The 14,822-nt window shown below is 33.9% G+C and overlaps 1 protein-coding gene across 1 annotated transcript in view; it reads left to right on the top strand.

Moving 5' to 3' along the window:
- Nucleotides 1-14,822, top strand: part of AHI1 (Abelson helper integration site 1) — a 282,116-nt gene that overhangs the window by 41,341 nt on the left and 225,953 nt on the right. Inside the window, 3 exon segments of the mRNA XM_074187648.1 lie at nt 1,262-1,481; nt 2,371-2,563; nt 5,390-5,485. Of these exon segments, the coding sequence (XP_074043749.1) occupies nt 1,262-1,481; nt 2,371-2,563; nt 5,390-5,485 (509 nt within the window).

The following is a 14,822-nucleotide window of genomic DNA, read 5'->3' as shown; positions in this document are numbered from 1 at the left end:
TACAGAGAATTTACCTGTTTTGACTAGAGAAACAGTTTGTTCTGATTTATGATTCAAATACAAGACCAGACTAAATATAATTCATCCTAGAATCTTCCTTCACTAAGGTTTCTTCATATTTTGGGCTTAACAAAAATTTTACTGATAGTTGCCTATCATATCTTCAGATGAGTCTATATGACCTCTTGGTCCTTTGAAGTCTGAAAAATCTGAGGTGAGTGATGAGCTTGGCTGATATCCGACTTTTTTCTAATCTTTTAAAAAATTTCCCTTTTTACTTTTCCTTAAAATTGTTTCTAATTGTGTTTTCAGAATTTCATTCTTTAGAGATTCCTACCTGTCTTCTGATTAACTCTTCAGGAAAATTTTAGGCCTTCATATCCAGCTCCCTTTTTTTAGAGATGGCCAGCCCTAGGTAACATTGGCAGCTAGTGGCAGAGTTTGAATTTAAACCCAAATATTCTGATTACAAATACATTTTATGCAACCCCAAGCTGAAATACCTAATAAAATTGATAGTTTTCTTCAAAAAGGATATACCTTTAACATTTATATAAGAAAAGAAAACATAAGTTCCTTTTTAATGTAGTTTCCCTTTCCCTCCATGTGTCTTATAGAAAAGTCATTCCCTCATCCTTAATTTTCTATAAGAATATTATATTATTTCACTGGTCATATTAGCCCATATGGACTATTCAGCTTTTCCCTTGCTTTACCTTAGGAAACAGAATGGGATACATTCCCCTAATTGATGGTAACTGAAAAATTGCTGATTTGTAGCGTTTTAATTTTTACCAGTTAGCATACTTTAAAAATAATTCCAAAAGCCCAGTTAGGGTATTGCTAAAACAGCAAACAAAAACAAAATTGTCGATAATATGAAAACACCTTTGTAGGTATTTATTAAAAGGTACATAAGGAAAATATTGGTAGTGTTTATGTATTGTTTTATATTAGAATCTACTAAATTGCAGAATTCAGTATAACAGAGTCCCATCTTGGACGTTGTCTAAAAAGGCTTAATTATCAGAAATACCAGGCAATAGGAAATCTGAGCAGTCTACTCTTAACCGTTTTTGAAACAGCTTGGTGATATATATATATATATATATATATATATATATATATATATATATATATATATATATATAGTTCTGTGTGTGTTAGATCCTCAGTCAGTGAAGCAGAATATTTCAGACCCTTAGTGCACTTCTGATATTTTGATATTTGATTATAACTGTGTTTTTACTTTGCCTAATAGTTTCTGAAGACAATGAAGAAAGTGGTATTGACAATGTCCAGGAGGTAACAAGCCCAGAAGTTTCAAGTCTGCCCAACAGCGGGTTTGATGATACCCTTGTGTTAGGAGTATATGTCCATCGGACTGATCGACTTAGAACAGATTTTATGATTTCTCACCCAATGGTAAAAATCCATGTTATTGATCAGAATACTGGGCTGTATGTCAAAAAAGAGCATAGGTAATTATATTTTCACAATTTATCACCCATGAGGGTTGAAAATGGCTACCTTTTGAAAGTTTACAGTGTTCAAGTCAGAGCATAGATCTTATGTTAATGTACATTTTAGCTTATTTAAACTTGGATATTCTTACTTCTAAAATTGCAAGTTGCTTTCCAAACTTTAACTGTAAATGGCAGCAAAAAATAAAATTGCCTGAATATTTGGAAGAATTTAAAATCTCTCCTGCACATTGTTCTTTTTAAAAAAGATGCATGGGAAAGAGAAAACAAGTATGTTAAAGTTCAACACCTGACCACTATACCACAATTAAGCATTTCATTTATTAAACAAATATTTATTGAAGGCCCATTATGCGTGTGTCCCTTTGTTAGGAACTTAGGAGAATATGTATTAAATAAAATATATATACCCTCAAAGAACCTATCCTCTAGTGTTCTGTGTTAGGCAATGTACTTTTATCAAAATCTAAGAAGGCAGAAGTTTCAATCTTGGGGATCAGGAAAAGTCAGTTCTGTTTTGGGTTTTAAAATTTTCTCCCATGTAATTCTAGAAGTAAGTTTTTAGCTTTTATTATTTGAAAACAAAATAGTTCTTACCTTGCTGTCATTGACATCTTACCTCTTGAAATCATTATGACCTGCTTTACACAACTCTCTCTCTCTCTTTCTCTCTCTCTCTCTCTCTCTCTCTCTCTCTCTCTCTCTCTCTCTCTCTCTCTCTCTCTCTCTCTCTCTCTCTCCCCCCCTTCCCTCCCTCAGAAACTATGCCAAATATACTATTGCTTTTTAAAATATGCTATCTACCTAAGAACTACTAAAAAAAAGCAATTAAAATCTAAATCTACAATTGCATCTTCAAGATTTTTCTTTTTTTTTTTAAATATAGCAACCGAGCTGTTTCATCTTTTTATGAACAAGAGAAAATAGAGAATGTCCTTCCTATTATAACCCAACCTTATGATTTCAAACATTTTAAATCAAGACTTCCAGAGTGGGAAGAACAAATTGTTTTTAATGAACGATTTAATTATTTCCTCCAAGAATCTGAAGAAAGTCCTAAAGTAATTCTGTTTTTTGAGGTATGTTAAATATGATTAGATTTTCTTTTTGTTTTGAAATTTTAATGTGCTTTATTGCTTGTAAAGTGTATTTAATATATATTAATTTTCCACTTTAATGTACTACACAATTGTTTATGTTCTTGTCAGCAGTGACATCTCTGAAATCAATGTATCAAAAAATACTGAATATCTATTTATCCAGTACTATGTTAGGTACTTACGGAAGGGGAGTGGTGGTGGCAGCAAAATACAAGGAAGTGTAAGATGTGGTGAAAATTTCAGAGTGACAAATATAGGCTTTATGTCAGGCAAAATTTCCTAACACTTAAAATTCTCTCAAGTAGAATGGACTAGAATGTTCCTTCTCATTGGAGGTTTTCAGACAGTCTAGATAACACTTGTCTTAATCTGTGGAGAGTATTCTCAAAGAAGGACAGACAGAAAGGAAAAAAAACAGTCCCTGCTCTCAAGGAATTTATAGTCTAGCTTTTTAAAATCACTTTTTTTTAGTATTTATGAAAATCAAAAATAAATATAATAAAAGATTTATGATTATCATCTTAAAGTAATGATTAATTTTCATTGAATCTATTTTATTTTCTTTTTAATTCATTTTTACTTTATAAAAGACAATTTGTGAAGGCTTGTAGTTGGATTGCAAATAATTATAATTGCATGTCAATTTAATATTAGTAAGGGCCCCATTTTGATTCCAGATCTAATTCGTCTGTGTGTGTGTGTGTGTGTGTGTGTGGTCTAGATTTGAAAACTAGTCCATTTTTCAAATGATGTCTACTCTATGCAAATTAGAAATATTGTCTATAATTATAATTCAGAATTTTTAAAAATAATAAAGCTTATAACAGAAATTTTTATTTAGTCAAAACAGATAGTAGATTTTGGAAAGTCAACTAAATAGCATTTTCTGAGTTCAAAGGATGCTTGTTTTATTTTTTATTCAGAAAAAATGGATATTCTCTCTTTTAAGCCTTAAGTGGAGACCTTTTTTGTGTCCCCTGACAATTTGCAAAATTTAAAGAGTTTGCCTTTATTTTTAAATGGAGTTAATGTTCAAATACAAGTTGTTTGTATCAGATTCCTAGCTTTTCTTTACTAAAATGTAAAGTATTTATTTGTATCTCAGAGAATAAGTAGTAAAATATGTTTTAAATTATTTCATTTGAATCTAGAAAATTAAAAGCTCGATTTTTATAGAACAAATTTCTCAATGCATTGATGCTCATAAAGTTAAACTTATGAAACTTTTTATTATGGTTTTATAAAGATGATAAATAGTTCTTATTTCTTTTCTTTTCTTTTCTTTTTTTTTTTGCAGGGCAAATGGGGTTAAGTGGCTTGCCCAAGACCACACAGCTAGGCAATTATTAAGTGTCTGAGGCCGGCTTTGAACTCAGGTACTACTGACTCCAGGGCTGGTACTCTATCCACTGCACCACCTAGCTGCCCCTCTTATTTCTTACTCATTTTTGTTAAATTATATCTCCTATCTTCTTGTCTAGTCAAATTTTTGCATGGAAATTCTTGGAGACTGCAAATCTAGATTTTAATTGCTGTTTATTTTTTTTATTAGCAGAGATGTTTTTAGCAGATTAACATGTTTTAAAATGTAACAGGATATTTGGCATAGTTTCTGAGGAAGGGGAAATATTTGCTGTTGAGTTATCTGTTCAATTAGTGTTTTCCAGCTGTTGTTTTCTTCACTTAACTATTATTCTCAGTTTTATGTTTTCCTCCCAGTAGTACAATAGTTATTTCTTCTTTTTCCTTCATTAAACCTTGGACACACAGAGGTAAAAATCAAGTCATAAGGCTCAAAGAGACAGTTATTTCTATTTCTAGAAAGGACAGCTAGGTGGTACAATGGATAGAGTTCAGGCCTATTACTAGCTGTGTGATCCTGGGCAAGTCACTCAATCCTATTTGCCTATTTCCTTATCTGTAAAAGGATCTGGAGAAGGAAATGACAAACCACTCCAGTATCTCTGCTGAGAAAATTCCAGATGGGCCACAAGAGTCTGACACCACTGAAATGACTGAACAACAAAAAGTTCTAAAAGGCTACGAAACTCCATTAGTCAATTCTGTCTCTACATTAGTCAATTCTTTCTCTACTAGCAATCAATCAACTAACATTTATAGAATACTTACTGTGAGCCAGGCACTATGTTATGCATTAAGATGAAAGTAAAACAGCTCTCAAGAACTGTGTGCATTGTTAGACAGATTTGTCTCTCAAGATTTTGTATATCTGTTCTCAGTCTTATTGCTGTGTAGCTGAAATGATCTCTGATAATCATAACATTTACTTTTCTTCTCTAATAAAAATAATAATGAAAAGAAAAAGAAAAAAATAATAATGACTATAATATTTTCCTATCTGAGTGTGTGTGTGTGTGTGTGTGTGTGTGTGTGTGTGTGTGCATATGTACATGCACCTGTGTGTGATCAGAAATTGGTAAGTGAGCTTTGGTTTATTAGCCCCAATACATACTTAGAGGTGAATGATTTACTTGGTAGAGTCACACTGATTTTCTTTTATGCATGGGGGATTTAAAAAAATATCACAAAAAGAAAAAAGAAATGTATAAATCCACGTTAAAAATTAAGTTATTTGTTGTTAGATTGAGGTGAAATGCAAATGAGATAATATGTTTTTTCCAGACTGCTAAATATTTTTAAGTTAGTAACTGATATATGTGTGTGTGTGTGTGTGTGTGTGTGTGTGTGTGTACTTTTTGCTTCTTTTTCAGCTAAAAAATATAAATTTTTAGCTCAATCATAACTTAATAAAAATTAATGTGTTTTTGAACTAAATATTTACAGCTTCTTGATTTCTTAAGCATGGATGAAGTCAAGGCCAGTTCTGAGATTCAAGTCCGGGAAAGGGGTTTTCGCAAAATTGCATGGGCATTTCTCAAGGTAATTAAAAAATTTTTTAAACATTTAAGATCTTCCTTAATAATTCTATGAAGCTAACTCCCAGGGTCACAGAGCAGGAAAGTGCCTGAAGTTAAATTTTAATTCAGTTCTTTCTGACACCAAGCCCAACTCTCTCTGTCTCTCTCTCTCTCTCTCTCTCTCTCTCTCTCTCTCTCTCTCTCTCTCTCTCTCTCTCTCTCTCTCTCTCTCTCTCTCTCTCTCTCTCTCTCTCTCTCTCTCTCTCTCTACTGTGCTTCTCTTTGCTTTCATCTTTTCTTAAGTATAAGTTATGAAAGTCATCTGTTTTTTAAAATTGCAAGGGGTCATATAGGACTGAGAGAGAAATTAGAGATTTGAATGAAGTAGAGTTTCAACCTAAAAATAGACATCGCAAGCCTAGGCCACCATATCCTGCTTCCTTGTATTTCTTGATAACACTTTCTCCTGTTTCCACTTTCTGTCTGATTGCACTTCCTCAGGATCCTTTGCTAAATTATGAACTGCCTCCTTCTGTCTTAGTGGAAGTGTCTTTAGGGGTCTGAGCTGAGAGATCTTTTACCTTTTGAGATTTTTACTCTTCCTTGATGAGCTCATAAATTCCTGTGGGTTCAATTCACTCACATATCTGTATGCTTTAATCTTCTTCCTACTTGACCTTCCTTGATTTCCACTAAGAATCTTAAATTCATCACGTTGTATGTGGAACTCGTAGTCTTTCACCCTTTCACTTGTCATGCAAACTTCCCTCTTTCTATTTTGGGCACAGTTTTTCTCCCAGTCCCTCAGATTCCTAATCTTACAGCCTACCTAAGGGAAAAAAACTGTGTGTGTGTGTGTGTGTGTGTGTGTGTGTGTGTGTGTGTGTGTGTGTGTATATATATATATATATATATATATATATATGTATACACACAGAAGCTCCCCTTTTCCATCACCTCTAACCAGTTGACATTTTTCATCAAGTATACCTTTATATCTATAGTATCTGTTTCTTCTCTAATGTCATGGCTTAGTGTCCCTGATTATATTATCTAAGGTCTAGGTCTGATCATGTCATTTGTCTTCAAAAAAACAAAATAAAACAAAAAAAAAACCCAAAATGTTTAAAAACTCAACTTTTAATTGTTTCTTTGATAAAAATACAAACTCACATTCCTGGAATCCAGGGTCCATTGTAGTTGGGCTTCAACCTATTTTTCCAGTCTTATTTACTACTAAAATGCATTGTAGAGATTTCCAGGGCAGAACCAAGATGACAGAGTAGCAGAAACCCTCTAGCTGAGTTCTCCCAACATTCTCCTTTAAATAAGTTTTAAAATAATGTTTTAAAATAAACATAGAGCTTAGAAGCAACAGAGCCAAAAAATGGTCAGGGTGAGATATCTTTTCAGCCCAGTAAAGCTTAGGACGTCTGGAGAGGTCTGTGACATTAGGGTTGGCTTGGATAAATAATTTAGAAATAGTGATACCATAAGTAAATTAGGGGAGCATGTAAAAATGTAACTTTCATATCTATGGATAAGGAAAGAGTTTGACCAAATGAGATAAAGAGAATCATAGGAAGGCTATAAAACTATATATTCTCTTTGACCTAGAAGTACTACTACTATTTGATCTATATCTCAAAGAAATCAAAGAAAAAGAAAAAGGACCTACATTTTATTGTCCAGTCAGTCCAGTCATGTCCAACCCCATTTGGGATTTTCTTGGCAAAGATTATGAAGTTGTTTGCCATTTCCCTTTTCACCTCATTTTACAGATGAGGAAATTGAGGCAAACGGAATTAAATGACTTGCTCAGGGTCACACAGTTAGTAAATGTCTGAGACTGGACTTAAACTCAAGTATTCCTGATTCCAAGTCTAGCAATTCCTTTTTGTGATAGCAAAGAATATAAAATTAGAAGGATGCCCATCAGTTGGGGAATGGCTAAACAAATAGTGGTATTTGATTGTGATAAGAATATTGTTGTACTGTAAGAAATAACCAGTGTGATGGTTTCAGAAAAATATTTTGAATTCTTAATATGAACTGTTGCAAAATGAAGTGGACAGAACTAGAAGAACATTGTATATAAATACAACAGTACTGTAATGATGATCAGCTATGGAAGGCTTACTATTCTGATTAAGAGAATGCTTCAAGACAATTTCAAAGGACCAACAATGAGAAATGCTCTTCACCTCTAGAGAGAACAGATGAACTCTTAGTTTTAACTAGCATGTTTTTCTTTTGTAATTTTTACTGTAACTGTTGTTCAGTTGTTTTCGACTGTCTCTGACCCTTCATCACCCCACCCCATTTGGGTTTTTTTGGGCAAAGATACTGGAATAGTTTGACATTTTCTTCTCCTCATTGGACAAGTGAGGAAACTATAGCAAACAGGGTTAAATGACTTGCCCAGGGTCATACAGCTAGTAAGTTTCTAGAGCCAAATTGGAACTCATGAAGAGATTTCCACATCTCATATCCTATATCAAAATAAGGTCAAAATGAGCACAGAATTTAGATATAAAGGGATATATCATAGGCCATTTAACAGATCAAGAAACTATCTATTGGGATCTATGGAAAGGGAAGAAACTTATGACCAAACGAGAAATAGAGAACATTATAAAATGAACTATTAGTGGAGAGCAATATGAAACTATGCCCAAAGAGCAATAAAACTGATTAGGCCCTTTGACCCAGCAATTTCAATTCTAGATCTATATCCAGAAGAAATCTTAAAAAATGGGAAGAGTTCCACTTGTTCCAAAATATTCATAGCATCTCTTTATAGTGGCTAAGAATTGGAAGTTGCAGGGATGCCCATCAATTGGGGGAATAGCTGAACAAGTTATGGAATATGAATGTTATAGAGTACTGTTATAGTATAAGAAACTCCATGAATGGCCAGACTCTTGGAGAAGCATGGAAAGAACTATAGGAACTGAGTGAACTAAGTGAAGGGAGCAGAACCTAAAGAACCTTGTACATATTAACAACATTGTGAGATGATCAACTATGATGGATGCAACTCCTCTCAGTGGTTCAGAGATCAAGGACAATCCTGGGAGACCTGCAATGGACAATGCCATCCACATCCGGTTGTGGGGAGGGGTGGAAGGAAGTTGACTCTTCCTGACTCCAGGCCTAGAATTCTCTCTATTGCACCTGGCTACCCTGTGACTTTTAATACTTGAACTCTTTTTTTTTCTGGTTGCTTGAATTATTTTTTCTCTCACCTAGAGGGTCTTGATTTTGGCTTTGTAGTTCTTGGGAATTTAATTTTGAGATTTTTTTTTTTTTCACTAAGAGATTGATGGAAATTTTTATATATTCACTTTATCTTCTGGATCTAATAGGTATGGATAGGCAAGTTCGATTCAGGTTAACTTTTTTTTGTTTTTACAAGGCAATGGGGTTAAGTGGCTTCCCCAAGGCCACACAGCTAAGTAATTATTAAATGTCTGAGGCTGGATTTGAACTCAGGTACTCCTGACTCCAGGGCCAGTGCTCTCTAATCAACTGCACCACCTAGCCGCCCCTCAGGTTGACTTTTGCATCATTATCATTGACCTTTAGATCATTTTTCCTTGACCACTTTTCTAGGTGATAGCAGAGGAACTTACTTTTTTCTGATTTTACTGTAATCATTTGATTTGTTTCATTTTCTCTTGTTTATGTAGGTACTGATTGATTCAATTTAGTTTTTTCAAGGAGTACAATATTATGTCAATAACGTTTTACTAACGTCTTTACTAAGCTGATCTGTTTCCATTTTTCACTCTGTGAATCTCTCATTTGCTTTCCAGTTCTTTTGCCTAAAACTTGATCATTTAAAAAAAGACCTTCTAACTTCATTACTTTGGGGAATTCTACCAGATTGTGTTAACTCTGTGGTTTGATTTGAGACTTTGCTTATAGATTTGGACATGGAATCATTTTCTTTTTGGGGGTCTCTGTCTAAGGAATCCTTGACTTCATACTGTTTCTTTATCATTGGTGTTTTCTTGTGTTTACTTATTTTTCTACTTACTGATTTGGGACTTCATGTTGGAGACAGCCTCTGTATACCTTTGGAACAAATAGTGGGCCTTCTTTGGTATTGATCTGTGTTATTTTGACTCTGGGGAAGCAGCTAACCAGCACTGTTCAGTGGTGGACTATGCTAGGCAGCTCATGTATACTAGGTAGTGAGGGACAGTCTGAACCAAAGAGCATTCTGATAGACCCTCCCGGTTTGGGCTTATTTGGTGTCATTCTTAGCTAGACTGCAGACTGGCCGCCTGCTTGTCTGCTGTAGTTTCAGGGTTTCTTTGCATTGGTACTAGTCTCTGACTGGAAGACTTCCATAAACTATGTTTTCAAGCCATAAACTGTGTTTTCTTTTCTGTTAGGCCAGCCCTTCCCTAGGACCTGCAGGCTCTTGGTTGTTTCTCTGTACAGATCTGAAGTGGCAAAATGCACTTATTATACTTTCTCTTTGAAATTCTTGATCATTTCTCAGCCCTGAGCTCTTTTTTCTCATTCTTGCTAAATCATGAGAGTTGTGCTTTTGTGCTTTACATCATTTTTACATCTTGAGGAGACTAACTTTCTCTCATTTGAACTTCACCATCTTTTGCTCCTTTTATCTTCTAGCACACACTGAGCCTTGATTCCCCCAGATGGCTACATTCTTGTTCACCTTTTCCACTACTTGGAATGCTCCTTGCTTCCTGTTGCCATTTCCAGATTCTCCCTCTGCCATCATCATTCAGTCAGCTCCTTATTTATTGATTCACCATGATACTATCCATCCTTTCACAATGATTTCAGCATTTGCTCAGTCTTCCTCTGTACTGCAAATCCTACCATCATTCCAGCTGTCTTCAACCTGAATAGTGATGTTTTCTCAAATTCTCTAATTTTCACAACTTCTTAATCTGTTCATTTCCCATACCCTGCTCCTTCCTTTCAACTCAGCTATACCTAAGAAGGATCACACCCTTGATCTTGTAATCACCTGAATCACCTGCATTCAATTCATTTTCAAAAACTTAAATTTTTTTATCTGATCTTTTTGTCTTAGTCTCTGAAACTTTTTATCTACAACATGACCCTTTAGCTCTCTGTACATATCTTTTTTGTACCAGTATATGAACATATAATGACCCTCCTCCATTTGACTTTTTTTTGTTCATATCCCTAGGGCTTAATACATTGATTGGCACATAAAAAGTGTTTTAAAAATTCATACTAATTGATTGATGGCCAATTTATTAGGAGTTACACAGTAATGGGATCAAAGATATAGCTAGAGAAATTAGTGTTAATAAGCAGTAGGTACATCTCTTCAGTTGTGACAAAAGCATCCAAACTGTTTCCTTAGTTCTCTGTTGTGAATTTCTCTATTGTTAAGTTCAGGAAGTTTCATTTTACTTAGAGCAAAAAAAAAAAGCCTTTATTCGTGTCATAATATTGCCATCTGGTGGCATTTTTGAATATTGCCACAAAAGTTCCTCTAGGGTGTAAGGCTGTTATAAATTATACTTGAAGAATGTTGTTAGCATGTTATATAACATTTTCATATTTGTGGAATGTTAATTTAGTATCATTAATTCAGGTATTTATCCAATGAAATATTCAGATTTTAGGTTTCAAAGGCATTTGAATTTTGAGTTGACCCTGCAGTTATATTTGAGATAGTAGCAGAAATCATCTCCAATTATTCAACCTATAGTCTGTGACTTTAAGATTTATCATTTTTTAAAATTTTAATTTATTTAGAATTTGTGAGAATAGTAGGGCCTAGGTGATGGTTAATTTACTGGTGTACTGACTATACTTGACTGATTCAGAAAATCCAAGATTTAATTAACGTGAGTACTAATTCCATCCATGCTGATCACATACCTTCTTATATAATTTCATGCCTTAATGTAAATATCATCCCCTAGTAGTCATCTATTGGTGATGAGCCTTTTCATATTAACGAGCTTATTAGAGGTAATTCATTACCAGGAACATTCTTTTCAGTTCATTATGATCAGTAAGACTTTGTGCTCTGCTGGAGTAGCCTTTTAAAGACATACAAGGCCAGCTCTTTGCCACAATTAATGTGTTGGAATAAGACTTTAATAGATAAACGGGTTAGAGGGAAAATATAATATCCAGGTAGAAATGAATTTCTTGGCTTTTGTGGTCCCATTTGGGACTTTTCTTGTCAAAGGTACTGGAATGGTTTTCCATTTCCTTCTCCATTTTATTTTGCAGATGAGGAAACTGAGCCAGACAGGATTAAGTGACTTATTTGGGGTTACCCAGCTAGGAAATGTCTAAGACTGAACTGAGGACTCCTGAGACTTTGGGCCCAACCTTTTATCAGTTATTCTCCCTACTAATGGTTGCCTGACCTGGGTGGTTCTTGTTCATGTCTTCTCATTAATTTGCTCTAGGGGATTCACCTGGTGATTTGGACTTCTTCTTCAGGTTCCCCTGACAATAGGAAGATATATTACTACCCCTCCTGTCTTCTTCAGTCCATGCAAACTGGCCTTCACTTGGCTCCTTCCCCAGGAAGTTCCAGTTCTGTTCTCCTAAGTTCTTAATCTTGTTGTTATCCTCAGTGCCTCATACTACATATCCAATCACTATCAGATTTTTCCATTTCTTCATCTGTAATGACTGTTAAATTCAGGACCTTCTTTCTATTTCTTCAGTTTCTACGTTAGTTTGGACCCTCATCATTTCCCTCTTTAAGGACTAACTCACATATCCTTTGTTGCCTCAAGTTTTGTGAGATTCCCTTCACTCCTAGTGTTCTCCTGCTCACATTGCCTTGTAATCAAGTCATGGTTATAGTAATACTTCTATTTAACTCTGTATTTATTTGCATTTTTTGTTTTTTATATTTATTCTATATAACTACATAGAATATGTATCCTTGTTTCTCCTGTTAGAAGTAATTAGGAAGTTTTTAATTCATAGTCTCCATATCCCCTTCTCCTAGCACAATGCCCATAGGAGGAACTTAATAAATGCATATTTGCTTGATTGATTAAGTGGAGTACCTTTGATATCTACTTGTCATCTTGTACCACCTGAACATTCAGTCAAATTTTATTTGTCTTTACTTTGCAACCCAATAAAACTAATGAACACAAAAGGTTAAACATAGATCAACAAAAGAGCTTCTTTTCTAATTATGGATTCCTCTGGTCATGCAACCCTATCACTATTTCTGAAATATTTTTATTCTGTTAATATATCAGATTTAAAATTTTTATCAAATGCCTAGTAAGGTTACCCTCCTCTTTTGTACCTTTTCTTGTTTATCAAGCTCAGATTCTTGAGAGATATAAGCCAGAGGAAGCCTTAGATAAATAGAAAATTATTTTGAACTGGGTATCTACCCAAAGGCCTGGTGAATAGAATTACCAATCTAGAAGGAATCTTGAAATTCCCTTGACCTCTTTCTCTTCAGTCAACTGCTTAAGACTGGCTCTTTGGAATAATAGCTTTGCTTTCCCCTCTTTGTGGTTCTAGTTGAGCCTTTCTAGCTCCATAAAACTAAGGGTGCCTCTTAGGCCAGAAGTTCTTCCTTGGTCCTGGCTTTCACATCTTGTGGTTTTGTGACCTTAGGCAACTCATTTCACTCCTTTTAGCCTGTTTTCCCATCTGCAGAATAAGGATAATTGTATTTGCAGAACCCACTTTCACAGGGTTGTTATGAAGAAAGTATCTTGTAAACTGTAAAGCACTATTCTAAGCATGTTACTATGTAGAATAAAGAAATAGAAGTAGGTCGGCTTGCAGGTTGCCCTGAAACACCTTATGCATATTCCCTAGAAGAACTTCTAACTAAATATATTTAAGAAGAACTTTAGAAGTTTTCTATCACTGGAGTCTATAAATAAAGATGATTATTTGGTTTACCAGGGATGTGGAATTGTTCTGACTTCATCACAAACATGTATACATAACTTCTGCCTCATAGACTTATTGAACTACTCTTCATTTTGTACATAAAAATACAAACTCAGAGTTACCCTCTTGATGTCATAAAACTAGTTAGTGATAAGGCCAGCATTAAAGCCCATTTCTCCTAATTACAAGGTCAGTAATGGGCATATGAAAACAATTTATTCTAAAAAAGTGACTGAAGCAGGTGCTATGGAGAACTTAGAACTTGGTTAGACAGCAGAGAAGTCAAGGTCAACTTTTGCACCCTAGGTGATCAACAATTATCTTTATTTTTGTCTTGCAATTGAACTTTGATGATTTTGGAAGATTTTGGAATAACTATAACTTTGCCTCACTAAAGTCCATTTAACATGCATGTTATAACATTAGCTTCCTGTTATCATTGGTCTTTGAAAACAAAAGATGAACAAAAATAACTACAGAAACAAGCATATTTTCTATCATTAAAAATATCACTCTAAAAAATTTAGAATATAGTATTTTAATGCTTTGTTATTTTACTGACTTTTTAACTTACAAAATGTGTTTGACTTTTATTATGTTTATTCAATTATCACCATACCTATAGGGATCTTTGCTGTTTGAATCATAAGAAAAACCAAGATTATAATCCAATGATAATGGACAAATGTTCTCCTTTATATGTAAACCAAATTGCATGCTAATTATATTATTAGTTTTGGTTTTTAAAACAATTGCAGTAAGTAATATTTAGTACAGTTTTGAAGGATATTCTTTGAAATGATGTTTTAAAAAGAAATAATTTATGTCTCTTTAGACAAGACTGATTCCAATTAGTATGCAATGGTGAGTCTCCACTAACTGAAAACAAATAGACTAGTATTTAAACCTAGATCCTGTCCTGAAATCAGGAAGATAAATGAGTTTCTTTTATTTTAATTCCTTGAAAAGAAATAAAAAGGTGATTTATAACATTCTCTTTTTTAGGATGCTGAAAAGCCTAAAATTTGTTGAGCAAAAATTGTGTTTGAACTGTGTCTTTATAAGGATGGTGGATTCATTTCTGAATGTAAATAAAAAGTACAGACATTGATTTTTGCTTAATTACTTTTTTTTGCAGGCTGTGAGTTTACAAATTACTCTTTAGCATAATCACATTTTTAGTAAGGATTTATAAGAATAGATAGTCTTAGTCTCAAATTTTCATTTGTTTCCACACAATTGAAATAGATATAAAATTATATTACAATTCCAGTTATTAAGTCTTTTGAGTGTGAACTGTGGCAAAACCAAAATTGGTTTCATTTATAACCATAAACTTTTCCCAACAGTCCTATGCAATTATATGCCAAGAAAATTCTTTTCCATAAAATGCAATTAGATATTTATTAAATGTCTGTTTTATGTGTGAAGTATAGACATATTAC

Source organism: Macrotis lagotis, chromosome 5 (genome assembly GCF_037893015.1).
Source record: "Macrotis lagotis isolate mMagLag1 chromosome 5, bilby.v1.9.chrom.fasta, whole genome shotgun sequence".
Taxonomy (NCBI): domain Eukaryota; kingdom Metazoa; phylum Chordata; class Mammalia; order Peramelemorphia; family Peramelidae; genus Macrotis; species Macrotis lagotis.
The sequence above is the reverse complement of the archived record's forward strand: the minus strand, read 5'-3'. Positions and strand labels throughout refer to the sequence as shown.